Here is a 22138-nt window from a genome sequence, read left to right as displayed (position 1 = left end):
AGACACTTCGTGTATTCTGTCTTGTTGGCAGGGATATTATATCTACTTGGTAATGGAAAGAAACACAGTGGTTGCCTTTGTTGTCCGCTGGTGGAGCAAATTTTGCGGTGGGATGAGTTGTCAAGGACACCTGGTGTACTCGAATCTCATGTTTTCCGTAGGTTGCAAATGCCCTTGGAAACTGGTGACTTAGTTGAAATATCTGGAAAGGTAGCTTTAACCTGTGAATGAGAAGACTAGAGAAATGATATTAAAGTCTGAAAGCAATGGGTTATATTATTGGTTGTATCTAAGAACATGGATGCTGACCAAGAAGGTTTACTGAGCTTTCCCATCTTTATCTCCTAGTCTTAGGCAGATTTTTCTATTGGGAGAGACTGGGGTCATTTTAATCATTTATTGGTTAATATCTGGGTCAGTTTATTTTTTAGTATGCTGTTCTAGCCCAGAAAATTACTCCCGCAAAAGTAGTTCCTTTATGCTCCAAACTCGAAACTCCAGATAGAGAGCTATAAAAGGCGGTGGTACTGTTGTTGTTGCTGTTTTCCTTTAGATGGGTTTGTTGGGATTAGTTTTAGGGGACCTGTCTTGGTTACAGAGCTGTTAGACATTAGGATTCTTGCTGGGACCCCAGAGGTTGTGGTCATATAACCATACTCAACAGATATGAGAGAAGATGGCAGGTGTAAATCTTAATATAGTAGGAATTACAATGAATGTAAACATGTTAAAACTCACAGTTAAAAAGACAGACATTCAGCCTGGATTAGAAAAACAAAATAAAATTCAATAACATGCAACTAACAAAAGATACTTCAAAGCAAAAAGACACAGAAAAGTAAAAAATAAAAGAATGAAAAAAGATGTATCAGGCAACTGTGGACCAAAATAAAGTTGAGATAGCAATCTTAATACCCATCAAAAAAAGATTTCAAGTCAAAAAATACAAGGGACAAATATAGACATTAATACCAGTGAAAGGAACAGCATAAAATTATATAGTACTCATCATAAACATATATGAGGTATATATGATCCTGAAAGCACAACCTCAAAATTTCTTAAGTAACAACTCATAGAACTGAGGGGAAAATATTAAGCAGGGATATAAGAAGCCTGAAAAAGTCAAAATATTAATATACTTTATTATTATATAAATATTCAGAACTCTATACCAAACAGAATAGATACTTGAGAGTGCACATACACACACATGAAAATAGATCATGTGTTAGGTTTGAAAGTGTAACTAGATTCCAAAGGGTCAATTTCATTCAGACTAAATTCTCTGACCAAAATGCAGTAAAGTAGATATTAAAGGTTAGTTAAAAGGAATCCTATGTTAGGAAGCTAAATACCTCATGGGTTAAAATGGAAATTACAAAAGATATTAAATATTAAAACTGACTGATATAAACCACACAAGGCAAAATTGTGGGACATGGCCAAACCAGTACCCAAAAGAAAGTTATAGCTTTAGGGGCACCTTGGGTGGCTCAGTAGGATAAGCAACTGACTGACTCTTGATTTCAGCTCAGGTCACGAACTCACAGTTGTGAGATCGAGCCCCACATCAGGCTCTGCACTGGGTGTGGAGCCTGCTTGAGGTTCTCTCTTCCTCTGCCCCTCACCTACTTCTGTTCTCTCTCTCTCCCTTAAAAAAAAAAAAAAAAAATTATAGCTTTGAATACACTGATGAGAAAAGAGGAAGTTTAAACACCTACAAGTTAAGCATTCAATTCAAAATAATGGAAAAGAGCAAGAGCAAAATAAGCAAGAAGGAAATAAAGTCAGAAATGAAACAGCATATGAGAATAGAGAAGACTGATAAAACTAAAAGATGGTTTTTTGAAAATATGAGTAAGAAAAATGAAACTAGTGAAACTTATCAAGAGACTTAAAAATAAAAGATTTAAAAATTTTAAAAATGACAAATACATAATAAATGTGAAAATCTAGATGAAATGGCTGAATTCTGGAAGAAAATACTAAAATTCATATAGGAAGAAATAGATAACTTGAATAGAACAGATAACTAAATGTTAAAAAACAAAACAAAACAAAACAAAAAGGCCCCAACCTCCTTTTAAAAGCAGCGGGCCCCTATGGTTTTGTAAAGTGAGTTCCACTAAACTTCCAAGGAAATTAATACCTGTTTAATATGAATTGTTTTAAAAAAAAAAGAAAAAAAACATATAAACTGACAAACTCCTTTTAGGAATATTTTAATAAAATATCAACTCTAAATCTAGAGATGAGCCAAATAAAAAAATACAGTCTCATTTCACTTGCATAAATTCCAAATATTACCTAACAAAATCTAATAGTAGATTAAAGAAAAAAAAAATAAAAAAGAATATGCTATCATGTACAGCTTATCCCAGGGAAAGGAGGAATACCTCAACTTCAGAAAATGTACAAATATATGTCACTATGATAATAAAATGAAGCAAAAAACCAAAAAGGCTGATAATTTTGTCAACTGTGGATATTTAACCTTTCTTAGTTCCTTCAAAAACGTAACAAAATACTCTTAACCAAACCAGGAAGAAAAGCTACTTTCTCAACTTCGTACCTAAGTTACCTACCAAAAATTTTTAGCAAATATAACCTAAATGAGAAACTTTAGATATATTCCCTCTAAAAGTGAAATCAGATAAGGATGGCCATGATGACTGATACTGGCTGATATAGTACCAGAAGTCTTAATCGATGTTAGAAAAAAATAATGACAAGTGTAAGAAATGGAAGAAAAGAGATGTAACAATTTACAAATGATATGGTCATGTAATTAAAAAAAAACCTAACATATAAATGATTAGAGCTAATAAAAGGGCTCAACAAGGTTTCTGAATCTGAGATTAATCTATGGATATTCATTATTTATATAGTGCTTACCAGGTACTATTCTAGGAACTTCAAATGTCCCAAGGTCAAACCTCTACTAAATGACAGTCTGGATTTAAACCCAGACACTTTTACCTTCTACACACGCAATACTAACTAAAAAAAAAAAAAAAAAAAAAGAAGTTAAAGATATCTATCTTTCATAATGAGAAAAAAACCCAACAACACCAAACCTATCAAGGATCTAGGAACTACTTAATGATATATATAAGATCTCTATGAAGAATGTAGAATTCTAATAAAGGACAGAAGAGGATTTAAAAATCTTGGATGGAACAGATGAATATTATAAAAACTTTTTCCAAATTGATTTATACAATCCTAATACGGAAAGAGTAAAATTCCACATCTTGCCAAACCAACTATTTAAACAGAAGAGTAGAGGGGCTCTTGGCCTACAAGATATTAACACATACTATGAAAGTTACAGAGTTTAAAATAGGGTGGAGTTAGTGTATTGGACAAATAGTCCAATGTAACAGAACAAAATTGAGAAACACAGCCATATAGTTTTAGAATGCAGTACAAAATAAAGTTAGCATATAAATCAATGGGGAATGATACATTTAGTACACAATATTGGTAAAGCTGGCCCATTACATGAAGAAAAATCAAATGTATACCTACATAATGCCACATACAAAGGAGGACTCATGTTGGATGAAAGGCCAAAATGAGAATGGTAAAACTATATGGTTAATAGAATATAATACCTGAATATAAAGTATTGTGACTTGGGGACAGGGAGACTTTTAAATAAAAAAACATAAAGCACAAGACCAAAAAATGATGAATTCAGAATCACATCAAAGTTATTTCTGGATTGAACTAAAGATATCAAGAACTAAGTAAACTACAAATCCACAACAAAAAGGTAGCAACCTCCATAAAGAAATGGCTAAAACAAAAATATTCAATTTACAAAAGAGAAAATCAACAGGCCATTAGCCATATGATGAATAAAGAGTTATCGCTCTACTCTATTTGGCAAAAATTAGAAGCTGGAGACAAGGCCAACTGTTAGTGAGGAAACTAAAGGAATAGCCCCTCTAGGAACCAGTACTGCTGGTGATATTACAGTCTGGGGTAATTTTTCTTGAGAAATTTGGCAGCAGTATTTAGTCAAACTATTTGCACATCTCATGATCCAGCAATTCTACTCTTATGTATATATAGCAAAGATATTCTCCGTAAGACCAACATATATTCTGAAGCTTCTAGGTTTCCATCATTGGGAGTGGATAAGCAAAATGTGGTGAAAGGACACTAGAAGTATACATAGCCACATGAATATACTAAAGGCATTAACTCTAAATGAAAAAAGCAGAAAGCAAAATATTAATATCCCACTTATGCCCATTCTATAGGAGTGATTTCCAAAATGAGTTAGTAAACATCTCTACTTTCAAAAACACATTGAGTTGTGCTAGTAAGGTCAGAGGGTATTGCGCTATTGCTTCATGTCAATAGTATTCCTCTAAAGGACATTTCTCTGGCTTCTGCATATTCTTATTTAACTCTGTTGCACAAAATGTCTGACACATATAGCTTAGTAAGTTTTTTGAAAGAAAATGAGAGAATGACAAAGGTCTGCTATAAGTAACTATACAAGCATGTTCTGTATTTATTCTAGGGAGACAAAAATTCCCAAATTATATTCGGGTGATTTGGTAGTATGTTGCACAAAGTCAAATGAAACATTTTTTTTTTTTTTTAAAAGCAGGATCAACAGATGATGCTACTAAAGCAATATAAAGGAACTGCTTATAACTTCAAGAAGAAAAATGAATGCAAATACTTTTAGTTTATATTGTTACCCAGTTCAATGTGAAAACCAAAAGAAAACTCAAAATATACTCTAAGTCTTTAGTTTATTAATTGAGACAGGAGAAGCTGTTGGCTTTTAATTCTCCTGTCCTCCTACATTTTTACTATTTTCATTTCAACTAGATTCCATCTGCAAGATTATTAATTGGCTATACATCATTTATTGTGTTACTCAAAGCACTCTGTAAATGGCCCACTCCACTTTTTTTAGCAGAAATAAGAAAGTCTCTTTGGGGGCATATATAAATTCTAGAGTGAATCTACCACTGTTACTCCTTTACATTCCATGTGCATAATTTTCCAGCATCAAAACTGAATTAACCTATTCTGTATGCTCCCATGTATAATTTGCCTTTAAAGAATGATTTTTACCATGATTTCAGAACTAAATAGCCTTACCTTACAAAGTCTTTAGTTTTGTTATTTCCTCTTCAACTGAACTAAGTTTACCAAGGATAGGAAGAAATTCCCATAGTTGCTATTACTTGTTCATTTTTCCCACAAAGTCAAGAAACAGTAAGCTTTAAGGCAGTGATACTATGATGTTTAACACAGCATCTTTTTTTACCAGCTTTATTGAGGTATGATCGACAAGTTGTATATATTTACCATGTACAATGTGATGTTTTGATATATGTATATACCGTGAAATGATTACCACGAACAAGCTAATTAACATCTGTAGCCCACAGTTACCATTTTCTTGTGTGTTATAAGAACACTTGAGATCTACACTTGAGATCTACTCTCAGCAAATTTCAAGTATACATACATTAACAACAGTTGCTATACTATACATTAGGTCTCCAAAATTTATAACTCAAGGTTTTGTATTCTGTCCAACATTCCCCAATCTCCTCCATCCCACAAGCCACCGATAACTTCCATTCTACTCTGTTACTATGAGTTCAACTTTTTTAGATTCCACATATAAGTAGGATTATACAGTATTTGCCTTTCTGTGTCTGGCTTATTTCACTTAGTAGAATATCCTCCAGGCTGACCCATGGTGTAGCAAACTGCAGGATTTTCTTCCTTTTTAAAAAAAAATGTATTTATTATTTTGAGAGAGAGACAGTGTGAGGAGGAGAGAAGCAGACAGAGAGGGAGACACAGAGTCTGAAGCAGGCTTCAGGCTCTGAGCTGTCAGTCAGCACAGAGCCCAATGCGGGGCTCGAACTCACAGACTGAGAGGTCATGACCTGAGCCAAAGTCAGACACTCAACTGACTGAGCCACCCAGGTGCCCCAGGATCTCCTTCCTTTTTAAGACTGAAGAGTATTCCATTATATGTAAAGCACATCTTTATCCATTAATCCATTATGGATACTAACGTTTCCCTATCTTGGCTACTGTGACTAACACTGAAATAAACACAGTACTGCAGATATATCTTTGAGATAGTGACTTCATTTCCTTTAAATATATACTCAGAAGCAGGATTGCTGGATCACAAGGTTATTTCTAGTTTTAATTTTTTGAGGAATCTTGACTGTTTTCTATAATGGCCATATCAATTTACATTCCCACCAACATGTATAAGGGTTCTCTTTATATCCTAACTAACACTTGTTATCTTTTGATTTTTTGATAATAGTCATTCTGACAGTTGTGAGGTGGTATCTCATTGAGGTTTTGATTTGCATTTCTCTGACCATCAATGATGTTGAGCATCTCTTCATATACCTGTTGGCTTTATGTCTTCTGTGGAAAATGTCTATTCAGGTCGTTTGCTCATTTAATTGGGTTATTTGTTTTTTTGCTATTGAGTTGTTGGCGTTTCTTATGTATGTTGGATTTTAACCTCTCATGGGATATATAGTTTGCAAATATTTTCTCCCATTACAAAGGATGCTTCTTCACTTCATAACGTGTCTTTTTCTCTTTTTCTGATATAATGTTCTAAAAATACTAAACAAAAACGTTACATGTTAATCCTAAAAAAAAAAAAAAAAAAAAAGCTAATCAAAACAGTTAGGCTGACCTCTGGTGGCCAGATGCCTCATCTTTCAGTATCCGACAACATGATAGGAAGTCATCTCTCATTTGTCGATTACCAAGCAAAATATAGTAGAGGAAATAATATTGTTAGAAACCTCACAGAGTAATAAAGGTAGCAAGCATCCAAAGTATAAAGAAAATTGAGCAATTAAAGGCTACAAAATAGAAAAATGTCTCCAAATACTTGTTATAATTTTTAGTTTACCAATTTTACATGAAAAACAAATGGTATATGCAATGGTTCTCAAATAAGAGCATAGTTCCACACGGTCCAATACTGTAGTCACTGGCCCCATGTGTCTACGGAGCACTCCTGTGGCTAATGTAAAATAATACCGAATTTCAAAGACTTAGTAGGGAAATAAGAGAATGTAAATCATTCCATTAATAATCTGTTGATTACATGTTGAAATGATATTTTGGTCATAACTGGCTAAAAAATTAATGCCCTTTCTGGGTTTCTCTCTCCACAGCTTTCCAGGCATTCTATACTTTTAGCTATAGTTAGATTATGCTAGCAGTGTGTCCATGAATTCATGGGCCTCTGCTTTTGCTCTAGCTGATTAACCTAAAACACTCATCCTTCTTGCCTTTTCAATAATAGACCTCTTGATAATTTTGAAATTACAGGCAACCCAATACTACCATATTCATTACTTTAACTGGCATTTGAATACCTATAGTGTTGTATGTATAATATGAAGAGAATGGATGAATAAATTATCACATATTCATACAAAAGAATACTGCAGCAACCTGTCTGTGCCTTGGTTTCCTTACCTTAAAAGGAGCTAGAAGTTACCTTACAGGGGTTGTTTGTGAGGAGTGAACTTAGTAAAGTGCTTAGAACAGTGTCTGGCACATAAGGGTCCATAAGGTATAAGTTATCATTATGAAAGTATTCATATGAATAAACCTCAAAAACAATACTAACTGAAAAAAAAAGCAAGGTGCAAAGGATTTTTTTTTTTTGGCAAATTATTATATAATGTTACAACATAAAAATAATACAGTATATTTATTCAGAGACTTATTCATATGTCTTTAATATATAAAGTTCAGAAAAGCCGTTAATGCTGTAGAGAGAATGTAATTCAATAGGAAAAAGGTATACAGGTGACTTTGTAATCTTCTTTATCTTAGCTGGCTGTGTGTACTGAGATGTTTGTTTTTGTCTGATATAATACCCCTCTTTTTTTTCCATTAATTTTTTTAATGTTTATTTATTTTTGAGAGAGAGAGAGAGAGAGGGGTAAGGGCAGAGAGAGAGACACACACACAATTTGAAGCAGGCTCCAGGCTCTGAGCTGTCAGCACACAGACCGATGGGGGGGGGGGCGGGGAGCTCGATCCCACAGACTGTGAAGATCATGACCTGAGCTGAAGTCAGACGCTTAACCGACTGAGGCATCCAGGCGCCCCCCACCTTTTTTTTTAGTTTAAAGAGTCAGTTCCTGCTCGAAGGCACTGCAAATTTATCGTTACCACTACCTAAACACCATCCCCTGTGTTCTTGGTTGAATACATCGCTGTTAGGCACCTTTGTAAACCAGGCCTCGAAAGCTGGAATAAGCTGGATCCAAATTAAATCGTGCCTCTCTCCGCAACTCTTCCCAAACTGCGTACTTCTTGCAGACCCTCCGCCAGCTACCTAAGGGTTAAAATGACCGAGGCCCGCTTCCATCAGGGCACCACGTAACGCCCCCTCTGCGGAACAAGAACTTCTGCTTTCTCAATGGAAGCCCGGCCGCAGCTCAGCTTCCAGCACGCCCTTCTCGACAGAGCTCCAAAAGAACCCTTACACCTGGGATCCCCTGCTCCCCTTTAGCCGGAGAAGGAAATCTTCCCCTCAGCAGATTCCCTGTTCTCACCCATGGAGGATCCTTTCTTCTTTCTCGCCCCACGCCCAGCTGCACGACCCGGCTAGGCCTAGCACCACCAGCTCTGCCCCGACAGTCGCATCTCGGTTCGGCGAGCGGCCGATTTCACTTCCGGGCGGGCCAACGCCCCCTCCTCTTACAAACGCCACTTCCCTCTCAAAGACCCGCAGCAACGATTCTAAGCGCATGCGTCCAAACTGCCGTAATTGAGGAAGGTGGAGCCATCTCTTCCCGCTCTCGCGGCAGTTTCGCGGTATTTGGTTCTCCCGCGGGAGTTTTTTGAACGCTCTGGCGGTAACCCCACCCTGGGTGCTTAGCAGCCGGCTGACCGGAGCCTGAGGCGACCTTGGAGTTTTGTCCTGCGGTCGGTGGGGCCCGCTGTACCCCTGCGCGGACGAGGCTCGTCCCAGCCAAGTCACGGCGCCATGGGGGCGGAGAAGAAGCTGCTGTCGGTTAAGGAGGCCTTTCAGTTGGCGCAGCAGCCGCACCAGAACCAGGCGAAGCTCGTGGTGGCGCTGAGCCGCACCTACTGCACGGTAAGCGCGGCCCCAGCCTCGGCCGCCGTCCCCCTGCGCTCCCGGGACCAGCCTCCCAAAGGGGTCTCCTGTGGGTGGCCCCCGGATTCCAATCTTCTTAACCTTCCGCACCCACTTCGGAAAGGTCTGGAGACCTCCCCGAGGTCGTCCGCGCAGCCCCTCTTCCCTGCGGCCTCCGGCGCGGACCGCTAATTCTTTGTGAATTTGGAGAGCGACGTTTACGATCACCGAAGCGGCCCGGCGCCAAGTGCTGGGCCGCTTAGTAGATCCTGAACGTGGTTCGTGGGTGGTTGTCCCTCAGGTCACCGCCCACCTCGGGAAGTCCGACCGTCGGTCAAATTAATCACAGTTAAACTGAGTTGAATCACCAAATAACAAATTAACCCTTAGTACCTGGCTCTTCCTATTTATGTAAATACTGTTTTAGGTGGTACCCTGAGAAGAATAGGACACTGAATTTTGGGAAAAGAAATTATCTTGAGGTCCAAGAAAAATTGTCAGTATAATCGGGCTTAAGGATATGAGTGAGATAGGATGTGAAAGTTATATGAAAAGGAAATTGCCGTGGAAAAGGAAGGCTAACTGTGGTAAAATAAGAAAGCCACTGTTGATTTTGGGTTGTTTCAGGAAGAATCTCTCTCTTTTTTTTTTTTTTTAAACTAAACTGGCACCAAGGCATATTGAGGATTCAGGAGTATTTTTTTTTTAATTAATTAAAAAAATTTTTTTTAAGTTTATTTATTTCTGAGACAGAGAGAGACAGAGCATGAGCGGGGGAGGGGCAGAGAGAGAGGGAGACATAGAATCAGAACCAGGCTCCAGGCTCTGAGCTGTCAGCACAGAGCCCGATGCGGGGCTCGAACTCACAGACCGGGAGATCATGACCTGAGTTGAAGTCGGTCACTCAACCGACTGAGCCACCCAGGCACCCCCAAGGGTATTTAAAAAAAAAAAAAAATGAAAGGGATCCTTTCACTGTCAAAATTCATGTTTGTTTTCTTCCTTGGAGAAGTAAATTGCTCTGGAGAGAAATTTGTGCAAATATTTTTCCTTCAACAGTTTGGAAACTCACCTGAGAGTTTACTAAATAATGATTTTAGTGTGAGCAATTATGAGTATTGCTTTCAGCAGTCTTACGGTACTTTTGGGAAAAAGGGATTATATCAATGCATTATATTGTGAAGGGTTTCTTTTTGTCTTTCAGATGGATGATAAGACCATTTTTCATGAGGAGTTTGTTCATTACCTTAAGTATGCTATGGTGGTCTATAAACGTGAGCCAGCTGTGGAGAGAGTAATAGAATTTGCAGCAAAGTTTGTTACTTCATTTCACCAATCAGATACGGAAGATGATGAGGAAGAGGAAGATCATGGCATTTTAAATTATTTGTTTACCTTTCTTTTAAAGGTATGAAAACTAGAACTTCGGGGAAGCATTGTAGAAAATTTTGCAATATTAAAAGGGCCATCCATGGACGTTTGTATGTTTTAGAGAATGAAATATTTCGTAACTGAGAAAATGTCTGAATGAGTCTGCCTTTTGTAGGAAATATTAGAACTGTCATTAGGATTAAAAAGTGGACTTAAAGTAATTCCAGCATTAAATTTTTAATGACTTCTGTGAGCCAGTTCTCACGTCATTTGTTTTAAATGAGCTATTTTAGAAGAATTCCTACAACAGAAGTATGCTCTTGTAGTTGAGCTTATACTTACTTTGAGCTGTGTATATTGTGGGACTTGATGTAATGTATGTTTAGTATACATAGGGATCAAGGTAATCTTGTTTCTCTGCAGGTAATGGATTTGGTAACTTTTTGTATTCTAAACCTATAGAATTCAAATGGTATGTGATTGTAAATAAATTTTGATTTGTTTCCGTTTCAGTCTCATGAAGCAAACAGCAATGCAGTTAGATTTAGAGCATGCCAGCTCATAAACAAGCTCTTGGGAAGTATGCCAGAAAATGCCCAGATTGATGATGATTTGTTTGATAAAATTAATGAAGCCATGCTTATTAGATTGAAAGATAAAATTCCAAATGTGAGGATACAGGCAGTTCTGGCTCTTTCACGACTTCAGGATCCCAAAGATGATGAGTGTCCAGTGGTTAAAGGTATGTGTAGCCTCCTAAATTCCTTTTCAGTTTCCTTGACTTTGTTAAATTCTCATTAGAGAGGGTTTTTTGTTTTTTGTTTTTTGTTTTATTTTTGAATATATTCTCTCTCTGGCTCTCTCTTTCTCTCTATGGAAAAGTATAGGTTTTATATGTATATGTATAAATATATGACTTTTAAAAATACCCAAGTAGCTACCACCCAGCTTAAAAAAATAGAGCCTCAAGGCACCTGGGTGGCTCAGTCGGTTAAGTGTCTGACTTTGGCTCAGGTCACGATGTCATGGTTCATGAGGTGGAGCCCCGTGTTGGGCTCTGTACTGACAGCTCAGAGCCTGGAGCCTATTTTTGGATTCTGTGTCTCTCTGCCCCTCCCCTGGCCGCATTCTCTCTCTCTCTCTCAAAAATAAATAAACATTAAAATAAATAGAATCATCAGTACCTTTGAAGCCTGTTTTACATCCCACCCCAATTACATCACTTGCCCTCACAGTTCATGATTACCCTGAATTTTGTGTTAATTATTCTTTTGCCTTTGTGTTTAAACAGCCATTTGTGTGTATCTCTAAAAAGTTTTGCCTATCATTTTGTATGCTATGTGAATCATATTTTTCTGCTTTCAACAATTATAATTGTAACATTCATCCATGTTGATAATATTTATTTACTGTTTTATTTTTTTTAATTGTTTTAAATGTTTATTTTTGAGAGAGAGCGGAAACGGGGAAGGAGCAGAGAGTGAGAGAGAGACAGAAGATCCCAAGTGAGCTTTGTGCTGACAACAGAAACCCCGATGTGGGGTTCGAACTAACAAACTGAACCGTGAGATCATGACCCAAAGTCAGATGCTTAACTGACTGAGCCACCCAGGTGCCCCTTTTTTACTGTTTTATAGCATTGTGTTGTATAAATGTAACACGGTTTATTATTTCTAATATTGGTAGACCTTCTAGTTTCCAGTTATTTTGCTCTGAAAAAGTAATGTTGCTGCTATGAACTTCCTTATACCTGGCTTCTGGTACACAGGTTAAAGAGTTTCTAGGGGGGGCGCCTGGGTGGCTCAGTCGGTTAAGCGGCCGACTTCGGCTCAGGTCATGATCTCGTGGTCCGTGAGTTCGAGCCCCACGTCGGGCTCTGTGCTGACAGCTCAGAGCCTGGAGCCTGTTTCAGATTCTGTGTCTCCCTCTATCTGACCCTCCCCCGTTCATGCTCTGTCTCTCTCTGTCTCAAAAATAAATAAACGTTAAAAAAAAATTTTTTTTAAGAGTTTCTAAGGTATATACCTAGTGTGGACTTGTTGGGATATGTGTGCATTCAACTTTATCAGATAAGGTACAGTTGTTCTACAAAATAGTTTACCAATTAATATTCCCAGTAACAGTGAATAAAAGCATTCGTTGATCCATATTCTCTCCAGTGTTTGATATTGTCAGATTTAATAATTTTTTTTAATCCAGTTGTGTGTATGATATATATCCTTTTTATGCATCTTTTCATTTATTTAACAGTTACGTTTCTTCTATATAATGTCAATGTGTTCTCATTTTTTCTGTTGGTTTGTCTTATTGATTTACTGGAATTCTTTATATATTTTGGAAAGAAATTTTTGGCTTATGTGAATTGTTGATCTCTTTCAACTTTAAATGGCTCTTTGTTTCACTCTCTTTGGGATGTCTTGTTGGACAGAAATTCCTAATGTCAAAATTACTCAGTCTCTGCCTTTATTATGATTTGCACTTTTTTTCTTTTGATTTGCATTTTCTTTCATTTAAGAAATTATTCCCTATTTCTGGGCTCATAAAGATAGTTATATTCCACTTTTCTATATAGGTCTGACTACATTATGGGACCTTTTTCACTTTTGTCTTTGTCCCTCTTACTAGCTTTATAATCAATTTTGATAACTAATGATAGTTAATATTTTTGGTGTTAAATGGTACACATAGTATTGTATAAAATATATGTTTAGTAGCCAACATGTACTTAATAATAAAGATGGGGAACATTTGAGAAGTAGAGGTGAATAAATACTTAAATACAGGAAGTGGATTTGTTTCAGTGAGCAAAATCAGAAGTAACTTCTTTAGGACTCATTAAAAATCAAAATAATTAGCCCTTTAAAAAGCATTATTAGTTTAAAATAAACTGCCTGCAATACTAGACTTTCTTCTAAATCTTGAAGAGTGGCGAAGACATAATCTTAATGATAAATTTTTCCATGATCTTTAGGGCTCTTTGTTTTCAGTTTTAGCCTATGTGCCTAGTCCTTTGACAAATTTCTTATTCTATTCTTTTTAAAAGTTTATTTGGAGAGAGAGGGAGGGTCAGAGAAATAGGAGAGAGAATCCCAAGCAGGCTCTGCCCTGCCAGTGCAGTGTGCGGCTCCAACGAACCAGCTGTGAGATCATGACCTGAGCCAAAATCAGGAGTCAGATGCTCAATTGACTGAACCACCTAGGTGCTTCTCTTATTCTGTTTTTTTTTTTTTTTTTTTTTAGGGAAGTTGGCAGAAAAAAATCTTAAGGTAAAATTAAATGTGTAAGACTAAAAAAAATGAATATCATTTTAAGGATATTGTTAAATATCAAAATGTGGGCTATCTTATGACTTGTTAAATATTTCTTTAATGTACTAAAATGTATTGCTCTTTTTTTAGCATATGCTACTTTGATTGAAAATGATTCAAATCCAGAAGTTAGGCGGGCAGTGTTATCGTGTATTGCACCATCAGCAAAAACTTTACCAAAAATTGTAGGGCGCACCAAGGATGTGAAGGAGGCTGTGAGAAAGCTGGCTTATCAAGTAAGTCAGTCTAATAACTTGCATTCTTAAAATGCTTTTGAAGAATATTTGGCATATAATGATTTCTTCAGTGAGATATTTGTGGATGGAGAGTATAGGTAATTTAGGTAAAATCTTATTGCATTAAATGTGTTCCAGATATTAATTTGTTTTAGAAATTATGGGTTATTTTCTTAGACGAAGGAGATATTACTAGTTACGAAATATATAGACTATGTTGAGTTTAATGACCACCTTATCTTTTTAAGGTTTTAGCTGAAAAGGTTCATATGAGAGCTATGTCCATTGCTCAGAGAGTCATGCTTCTTCAACAAGGTCTTAATGACAGATCAGGTAAGATCGACTTCTTTAAATACATAACTTGAGAAGATTTTGGTTTAGTAAACTTACAAGGTTTAGAAAACATGTTTCCTTAATTATGTGAAGTAAGCCTACCATTGCCTCAGTCTGTCAAAATTTAGCTTGGTATGTCATGTAGAAAACATTTCATAAGGTTAAAGATCATGGTAATTAAAGGAGCAGAATTTGTTTTAATATTCCTGTGTTGTAAAACACATCTGTAAACATGAAGAAACTATATCTTAAGGATGTATAGCTAATTTATATCAGATGTAGTGCAGGATATCTTTTTGAACTCTATCTTCTAAAAATTTGCCATCTATCCCCTTTGTGTATATCTTGATAGGAAGGTGTCCTGTGCTGTAGAAACAGAATTTAGGAATTATCAGACTAGTATAATTTTCCTACCTTTTTAAAATTCTTTTTGTCTTTGTTAAAACTAGAGAATCTGCTTATGGGAATGATGAGGAATGATATATTTTAAATTTCTAGTCCCCATGAGAAGGCTCAGATGGCTTAATTTTGCTGTAGCAAGAAAACTTGAGTTTCAAAACATTGTCAGAAGACTAATGACTAAGAGGATGACTTAAAAACTAAGAATAAATTTTGTTCAGTGATATATGCTTATGTGATTCACTATTGCAAATAGCAAGCGTGTAACAGATGAAGTCAGGCAATGGGTGAAATAATAGCTATCATAATGTCAGGACTAACACTTGAAGTCCAGTGAATCCAGGGGAGAAGGAATGCAGATATTTTTATAGGCTGTGATAGTAGTTGGGTATTTGATTTGAACTTTTCCGTTATTACTTGGAAGTGGACAGTATAGTGACTTTTGCAATATTATTGTACTTTTATTTTCTTCTCCAGCATTTTTCCTTGTTCTTCCTCTTAGTCTCTGTTTTTATTATAAATACTGATTTTATGTCAACACTGATCTGATGATAAAAGGTGATTAATACAGACAAAATATAGGAAATGGAAGCTAGAGGGAGCCTCTGTTCACTTATATTTCAAATGACTTAACAGATGCTGTAAAACAAGCAATGCAGAAGCATCTTCTCCAAGGCTGGTTACGTTTCACTGAAGGAAATATATTAGAGTTGCTTCATCGGTTAGATGTGGAAAATTCTTCTGAAGTGGCAGTCTCTGTTCTGAATGCCTTATTTTCAGTGACTCCTCTTAATGAGCTGGCAGAAATCTGTAAAAATAACGATGGCAGGTATATACTCATTATTTGAAATGTGATAATGATGAACTTCTGCAATTAAAATTGGTCCCCTTTTCTGATTACTTCAGATTGTATCAGTACTTTTTATCTACCCACTTGTGTTTTCTTTACTGTGGTGGATGTCTTTTTTATTCTTTTTGTATAAGAACTCACTACTTTATCTGCATAGACAACTTTAGCTGCATTTTTTTTTCTCATTTTGTTACTTTGGTTTTTGCGTTAGCTTACCATGGAAAGTCCAACAATATGCATCCCTACTGTATGTTTGATTCTTTTTTTTTTCTTTTGCTTTGAATGTTTTTATTTGTGTATGTGTGAATAAGTTAATGACTTTGCAATTAAAGGATGCTGGTTATAAATCAAGTCTGCTTTTCCCATTTTTTATACTCAGTTCAAAATTCTTTTTTAAGTTTATTTATTTTGAAAGAGCAAGAGAGAGCATGTATGAATGGGAGATGGGCAGAGAGAAAGGGAGAGAGAATCCAAAGCAGGCTGCTTGCTGTCAGTGCAGAGCCCAATGTGGGGGTTGATCTCATGAACTGTGAGGTCATGACCTGAGCAAAAATCAAGAGATGGACGCTTAACTGACTGAGCTACCCGGGTGCCCCTACTCAGTTCAAACTTTTACCTGGATATTAAGCTTATGTTTTGTCTTATTCTCTCCCTTTTAAATTAAGGAAACTGATTCCATTGGAAACATTAACTCCTGAAAACGCTTTGTATTGGCGTGTCCTTTGTGAATATGTGAAATCGAAAGGAGATGAAGGTGAAGAAGTTTTGGAGCAGATTTTGCCAGAGCCTGTAGTATATGCAGAGTATTTACTAAGGTAAAATTCTTTGCTTTTGTTTGTATTGTAGTTTTGGTGCTGTATGTTTCAGTCCTCTATACCCCTCTGTCAAAGTCAAGCTGGATTGGGAATCAGTTCAAAACCATTTTTTTTTGGATAGGCAAGGATAAATAGGAATGTACATTGAGTCTTTCTGAAGAATACTCTATACTGGACAGTATACTGAAAGAGCAGAAAGTCTACATGTTTACGGTATTTCCTTAAAGCTGTTAGGGTATGAATATGAACATTTCTACATAAAGGTGATGATGTGTTACTTTTGAAATTGGTTGGCAAACCTTTTCTAAGGGTCAGACAGTAAATATTTAGGTCTGTAGGCCATACTGTGTCATAATGAAAATTATGGTGTGGTGTTACAAAAGCAGCCAAAGAGTATGTGATGAATGATTGTAACTGTTTTCCGACAAAACTTTTATCAACGTTTATAGACACTAAAATTTGAACTTCATATAATTTTCATGGGTATTTTCAGATGTGTGTGTATACATCCATATATAAACAAGCTTTCATTTAAAAATGTAAAACTCTTAGCTTGCACGCTATATAATAAGCAGCAGGCTGTATCTGGTGCATGGGCCATAGTTTTCTGACTGACAGGGTGAACCTTTGAGGCCAGTTTTAGTATTAATTAAGACTGTCACTGTTTGGGTTTTTGTTTTTTAAAAAATTTTTTCAAAATACACCTTTTTCATTATTTTAATTCTGATTTTTAATTTTATTTTAAAATCATACCATTAAAACATGAATGCAATTCTTGTCAAAATTCAAATATAGAAGCATGTAGAAGAAAAATGTGGAAGTTTTTTTCTTTTAAATGTTTATTTCCTTTGAGAGAGCGAGAGCATTTGTGGGATGGACAGAGAGAGGGAGAGAGAGACTCCCAAGCAGGCTCCGGGCTCAGTGCGTAGCCTGTCACATGGCTCAATCTCACAACCATGAGATCATGACCTGAGCAGAGATCTAAAGAGTCGGTCACTTAACTGCCTGAGCCTCCCAGGTACCCCTGGAATTTTTCTATCACCCTCTAATTCCTCAATTCCATTTATCTTAGAGTTAACAATTTGGGGTATATACATTCAAATCTCTTTCTCTACATTTACATGCACGTATATGAAAATGCATGATTTTTTTTAAGATATCACACTATACATTTTTCCTCAACTACTTATATCTGAGATCATTATACGTTGGTACATATAAATTTATCACACTCTTAACAAGATGCCATTTCATAGTATGAAGGCAATATTTGATTTACTCCTCTGTTAATGGACATTTAACATGATTTCCAGTTTTCACTGATAAAGTTTTGTTAAATCATACATTGTTATGTATGTTTGGGATTTTGTGGAGTTGATTCCCAGAAGTAAAATTGCTGGACCAAAGTTATGTATATTTTGGTAGGTTTTGGTGTGTAGAGTTTTTAACTTTACGCTTTTGATGCATTTTTTAAAAAGCTTCTTCCATAGAATATGAATTACAAGCCTGAATTCTCTTTGTATGGAATATAAATATAGTATTCTGCTTTTGCTTAATGATGATTCAACATAAGTCAGGAGTCGAAACTATAAATGCATTTTAATTTGTGTGCAAAATACTGAATCCAGGGTAAATATCTTAAATGTGAGCCCAATATGGAAACTTGTAGCCTCAGTTCATAGTAATATCATAAAAAAATATGTGTGCATCTACTGTTTCAATAGTAGTTGTTTCAGGCTTTAAGATTTAATTAGAGTATTCATTATAATGCTGTTTGGGCCATGTTGCAGTGTTTCCAAAATTAAGGAGTTTGATGCAGTGCTTAACAATATGACTTGATATAAAAGTAATAGATGCTTATAGAAGATAAAGAATATTAGGAAATAAATACTTAAATAACAGGGAGAGCCTCTCCTCAAGGATTGCTTCACAGATTAATTCTTACTGAAATACAGGTAAGGAGTTTGGTTCTTTTGGCTCTAAGAAGTCAGGGATTCTTATATTTCCTTTGTCACTTAATCTGTGGATTTTGAAATAGGTAACTTTAATCAACTTGCGTTTTTTCACTTGTAAAGAAGAAAACTTTAAAAATTGTAGTTTAATTACTATTGAAAGAATACTTTAAGAAATAGAATGGTTTTCTTTTTGGAGGAACATCACTGGATAGGATTAGTTTATTCAGGTACAGAAACAAAATTAAATGGAAAATTGCTTCCTGATAATCTCAGGAATATATTTTCAGGCATTTTGTAGCAGGAAGAGTTAGTGATTCATAATTCTGATATGAAACAATTTCCTGTTAACTGACGTATTCACATAAAGAAATCAGGGATTTTTTTAGTTTATTTTTGAGAGAAGAGTGAGAGAGAGAGCATGAGCAGGGGAGGGGCAGAGAGAAAGGGAGACACAGAATCTGAAGCAGGCTCCAGACTCTGAGCTGTCAGCACAGAGCCTGGTGTGGGGCCTGAACTCGTGAACTGTGAATCATGACCTGAGCTGAAGTTGAACAATTTAACCGACTGAGTCACCCAGGTGCCCCCACAAAAACAAAAAAAAAAATTTTTTTTTTAACTGTGTATTTATTTTTGAGACAGAGAACATGAACAGGGGAGGGGCAGAGAGAGAGGGAGACACAGAATCTGAAACAGGCTCCAGGCTCTGAGCTGTCGGCACAGAACCCGACGCCGGGCTCGCACCCACGAACTGTGAGATCATGACTTGAGCTGAAGTCGGATGCTTAACCGACTGAGCAACCCAGGCGCCACAGGTGCCCCAATTTTTAATTTTTTTTAAGTTCATTAATTTATTTTGAAAGAGTACGTGCCTGTGTGCATGTGAGTGGGGGAAGGGCAGAGAGAGAAAATCCCAAGCAGGCTCCACGCTCTACCCAGAGCTCAATGAGGGGCTGGATCTTACAACCGTGAGATCATGACCTGAGCCACAATCAAGAGTTGTATGCTTGGGGCGCCTGGGTGGCTCAGTTGGTTAAGGGTCTGACTTAGGCTCAGGTCATGATATCGCGGTTCGTGAGTTCGAGTCCTGCATCAGGCTCTGTGCTGCAAGCTCGGAGCCTGGAGCCTGCTTCGGATTCTGTGTCTTCCTCTCTATCTGCTCCACCTCCTTCCTCTCTCTCTCTCTCGACCTGTCTCTCAAAAATAAATAAACATTGAAAAACAATTAAAAAAAAAAAGTTGTATGCTTAACCAACTGAGCTACCTAGGTGCCCTGATTTTTGTTGGCATTTTCAAAATGACATTTTTCATCAGGATTGTTTTTCATATTACTTTCCAACCTAAAGGCACCCAATTGTCTAAACTTAAATTCTTAAATCTGTCTTAAAACAATTTTTTTTAATGTTTATTTATTTTTGAGAGAGAGAGAGAGAGAGAATGCAAGCAGGGGAGGGGCAGAGAGAGAGGGAGACACAGAATTTAAAGCAGGCTCCAGGCTCTGGGCTGTCAGTACAGAGCCCAACTCGGGGTTTGAACTGATGAACCATGAGATCATGACCTGAGCTGAAGTCAGATGCTCAACTAACTGAGCCACCCAGGTGCCCCTAATTCTGCCATTAAGTAGCTTTTTTTGTTCACACAAGATAGGGAAACCTTCTGGTAGGCTGTTGAATATAATCTACATGAGGGTAAGCATTAATTTGGGTAGTGATGGTAAGGATAAAAGGGTAGTTGATGGTGCTTATTTAGGAGTATCTACACTAAAATAAGAACAATACAGATGTTAGTAGGGCCCTTAAGCAAGGAAAATATAAATTCATGAAGCTATCTATATTTTTCTGATTTTTTAAAAGGTCATTATATTCATGGATTACTCATGTAATTAGCATTGATTATTACTATTTTTTTAAACAAAAGAATAATGGTCACTTAGGGATGATGAGAGAAGACGTGCTCTTTATGAAAAATTGTGTTTTGTTAAAGGGATGCAGAACTTTATAACTGAGAATACTGGTGACTGAAATAATGTTACCAACTTGAGAGACATAAATATTGCTTTTTGAAAATTCCTCGTAAGAAATTTGAATCTTTAATTAATACATTTTCATATAATATGATATAATATGATATAATATGTATAACATTATTATATATAAATATAACATAATATATTTCATGTACTTAAGGAATATATTTTTGATGCAAGCCTGTAAGTTTGTGAAAATTTGTAACAATAGCATAGAGTTTACTCTTGAAGCTGAATTAGTATAATGTGTTATAAGCATCCATATATATTTGGACTAATAATGAACTGAAAAAGATTCTTTCTGACTTCACGGGGAGCTGTTTAATGTTTTTTAACAGATTTTACATTTTATTCTACTTGTTTTAGTTATATTCAGAGTATTCCAGTTGTTAAAGATGATAAGAAAAGTGATTTTTCCTATATTGGAAATTTGATGTCAAAAGAGTTTATAGGTCAACAATTGATTCTAATTATCAAGTCTTTGGATACAAGTGAAGAAGGAGGAAGGTATGTCTAAATATTAGCCCTAGTCCTCATTTGTTCTTCTAATATCCTATATTGAAATACGGTCTGTTACAGTGTGATTAAATGTATTTAAACTACCTTTCTAAAGTGCTAATAAAGAGCTTTTTCTTTCCTCTTATACATATAACATATAACAGGAAAATACACCATTTCTCTTCCTCCCTCTCTGTGTGTATGTGTGAATACACACATGTATGTGTATGTATACATGCATATATCCATACATATATATGCATATATGTATATATGATTAACTCTTGAGTAACAGAGGGAGGGGGTAAGGGCACTGATCCCTCATCCCCCCCATGGAGTCAGAAATCCATGTATAACTTTTGACTCATAAAAAACCTAATTATTAACAGTCTCTTGACTGAAAGCCTCACCAATAAGCATAAACATAAAAATCGACATCAACAGTTGATTAACATGTGTTTTCTATGTTATATACCATATTCTTATAATAAAGGAAGCTAGAGAAAAAAAATTAAAATCTTAAGAGAAAATACAGTACTATATTGTATTTATGGAATTGTACTGTACTGTATTTATGGGCAAAAATGTGCATATAGGTGGACCTGTACAGCTCGTATCCATTTTGTTCATATATATGGAAAGTACAAGTTCCTCATTCAATTTTTTTCAGAATAAATAAAATTGCAGGTTTTGCTTAAAAATATTTATAACAGGCAGGATTAGTAATATATCTAAAGATTTGATTCACTTCTGATATTTTGTCATTTCATCACATTGATTTATGAAAGATTGTAGGATCATTTATAAATATTACTTTTTTGCAGGACATGAATTTTTGACCTAAAGTCTGTACACATTTTTGTATTTATAGTGATAAAAAAAGAACTGAGACAAATGTAATTAAGTCTGTAGGATAAGTGAAATGTTACAGATAAAATGTGTTTCTAAGGTCATGCTTAAATTAAAATATTTCTTTTTGTATGCAGGAAACGACTACTGGCTATTTTACAGGAGATTCTTACTCTGCCCACAACCCCAATATCCCTACTTTCTTTTCTTGTTGAGAGATTGCTCTGCATTGTTACAGATGATAATAAGAGAACACAAATTGTAAGTAATTATCTTCATTGTTGATAAAGGTTAAGAGGTTTTGACTAATGATATTTAGGATTGTCTTGTTTTCAGTAGTTTTTGCTTTT

General features: G+C 35.9%; 1 protein-coding gene across 3 annotated transcripts in view; it reads left to right on the top strand.

The window, feature by feature from the left end:
• Positions 1-8833: 8833 nt before the first annotated feature.
• Positions 8834-22138, top strand: part of NCAPG (non-SMC condensin I complex subunit G) — a 45972-nt gene continuing 32667 nt past the window's right edge. The window contains exons 1-9 of one of the 3 annotated variants that reach the window (XM_045474443.1): positions 8834-9151; positions 10356-10559; positions 11036-11264; positions 13921-14066; positions 14315-14399; positions 15435-15627; positions 16314-16463; positions 20808-20948; positions 21926-22049. In XM_045474443.1, the coding sequence (XP_045330399.1) occupies positions 9041-9151; positions 10356-10559; positions 11036-11264; positions 13921-14066; positions 14315-14399; positions 15435-15627; positions 16314-16463; positions 20808-20948; positions 21926-22049 (1383 nt within the window). In that variant the 5' untranslated portion in view covers positions 8834-9040. The remainder of the gene's footprint in view (positions 9152-10355; positions 10560-11035; positions 11265-13920; positions 14067-14314; positions 14400-15434; positions 15628-16313; positions 16464-20807; positions 20949-21925; positions 22050-22138) is intronic. The other 2 variants (XM_045474441.1, XM_045474442.1) reach the window with 2 other exon arrangements.

Source organism: Leopardus geoffroyi, chromosome B1 (genome assembly GCF_018350155.1).
Source record: "Leopardus geoffroyi isolate Oge1 chromosome B1, O.geoffroyi_Oge1_pat1.0, whole genome shotgun sequence".
NCBI classification, from domain to species: Eukaryota; Metazoa; Chordata; class Mammalia; order Carnivora; family Felidae; genus Leopardus; species Leopardus geoffroyi.
This window is presented reverse-complemented; position numbering and strand designations above follow the sequence as displayed.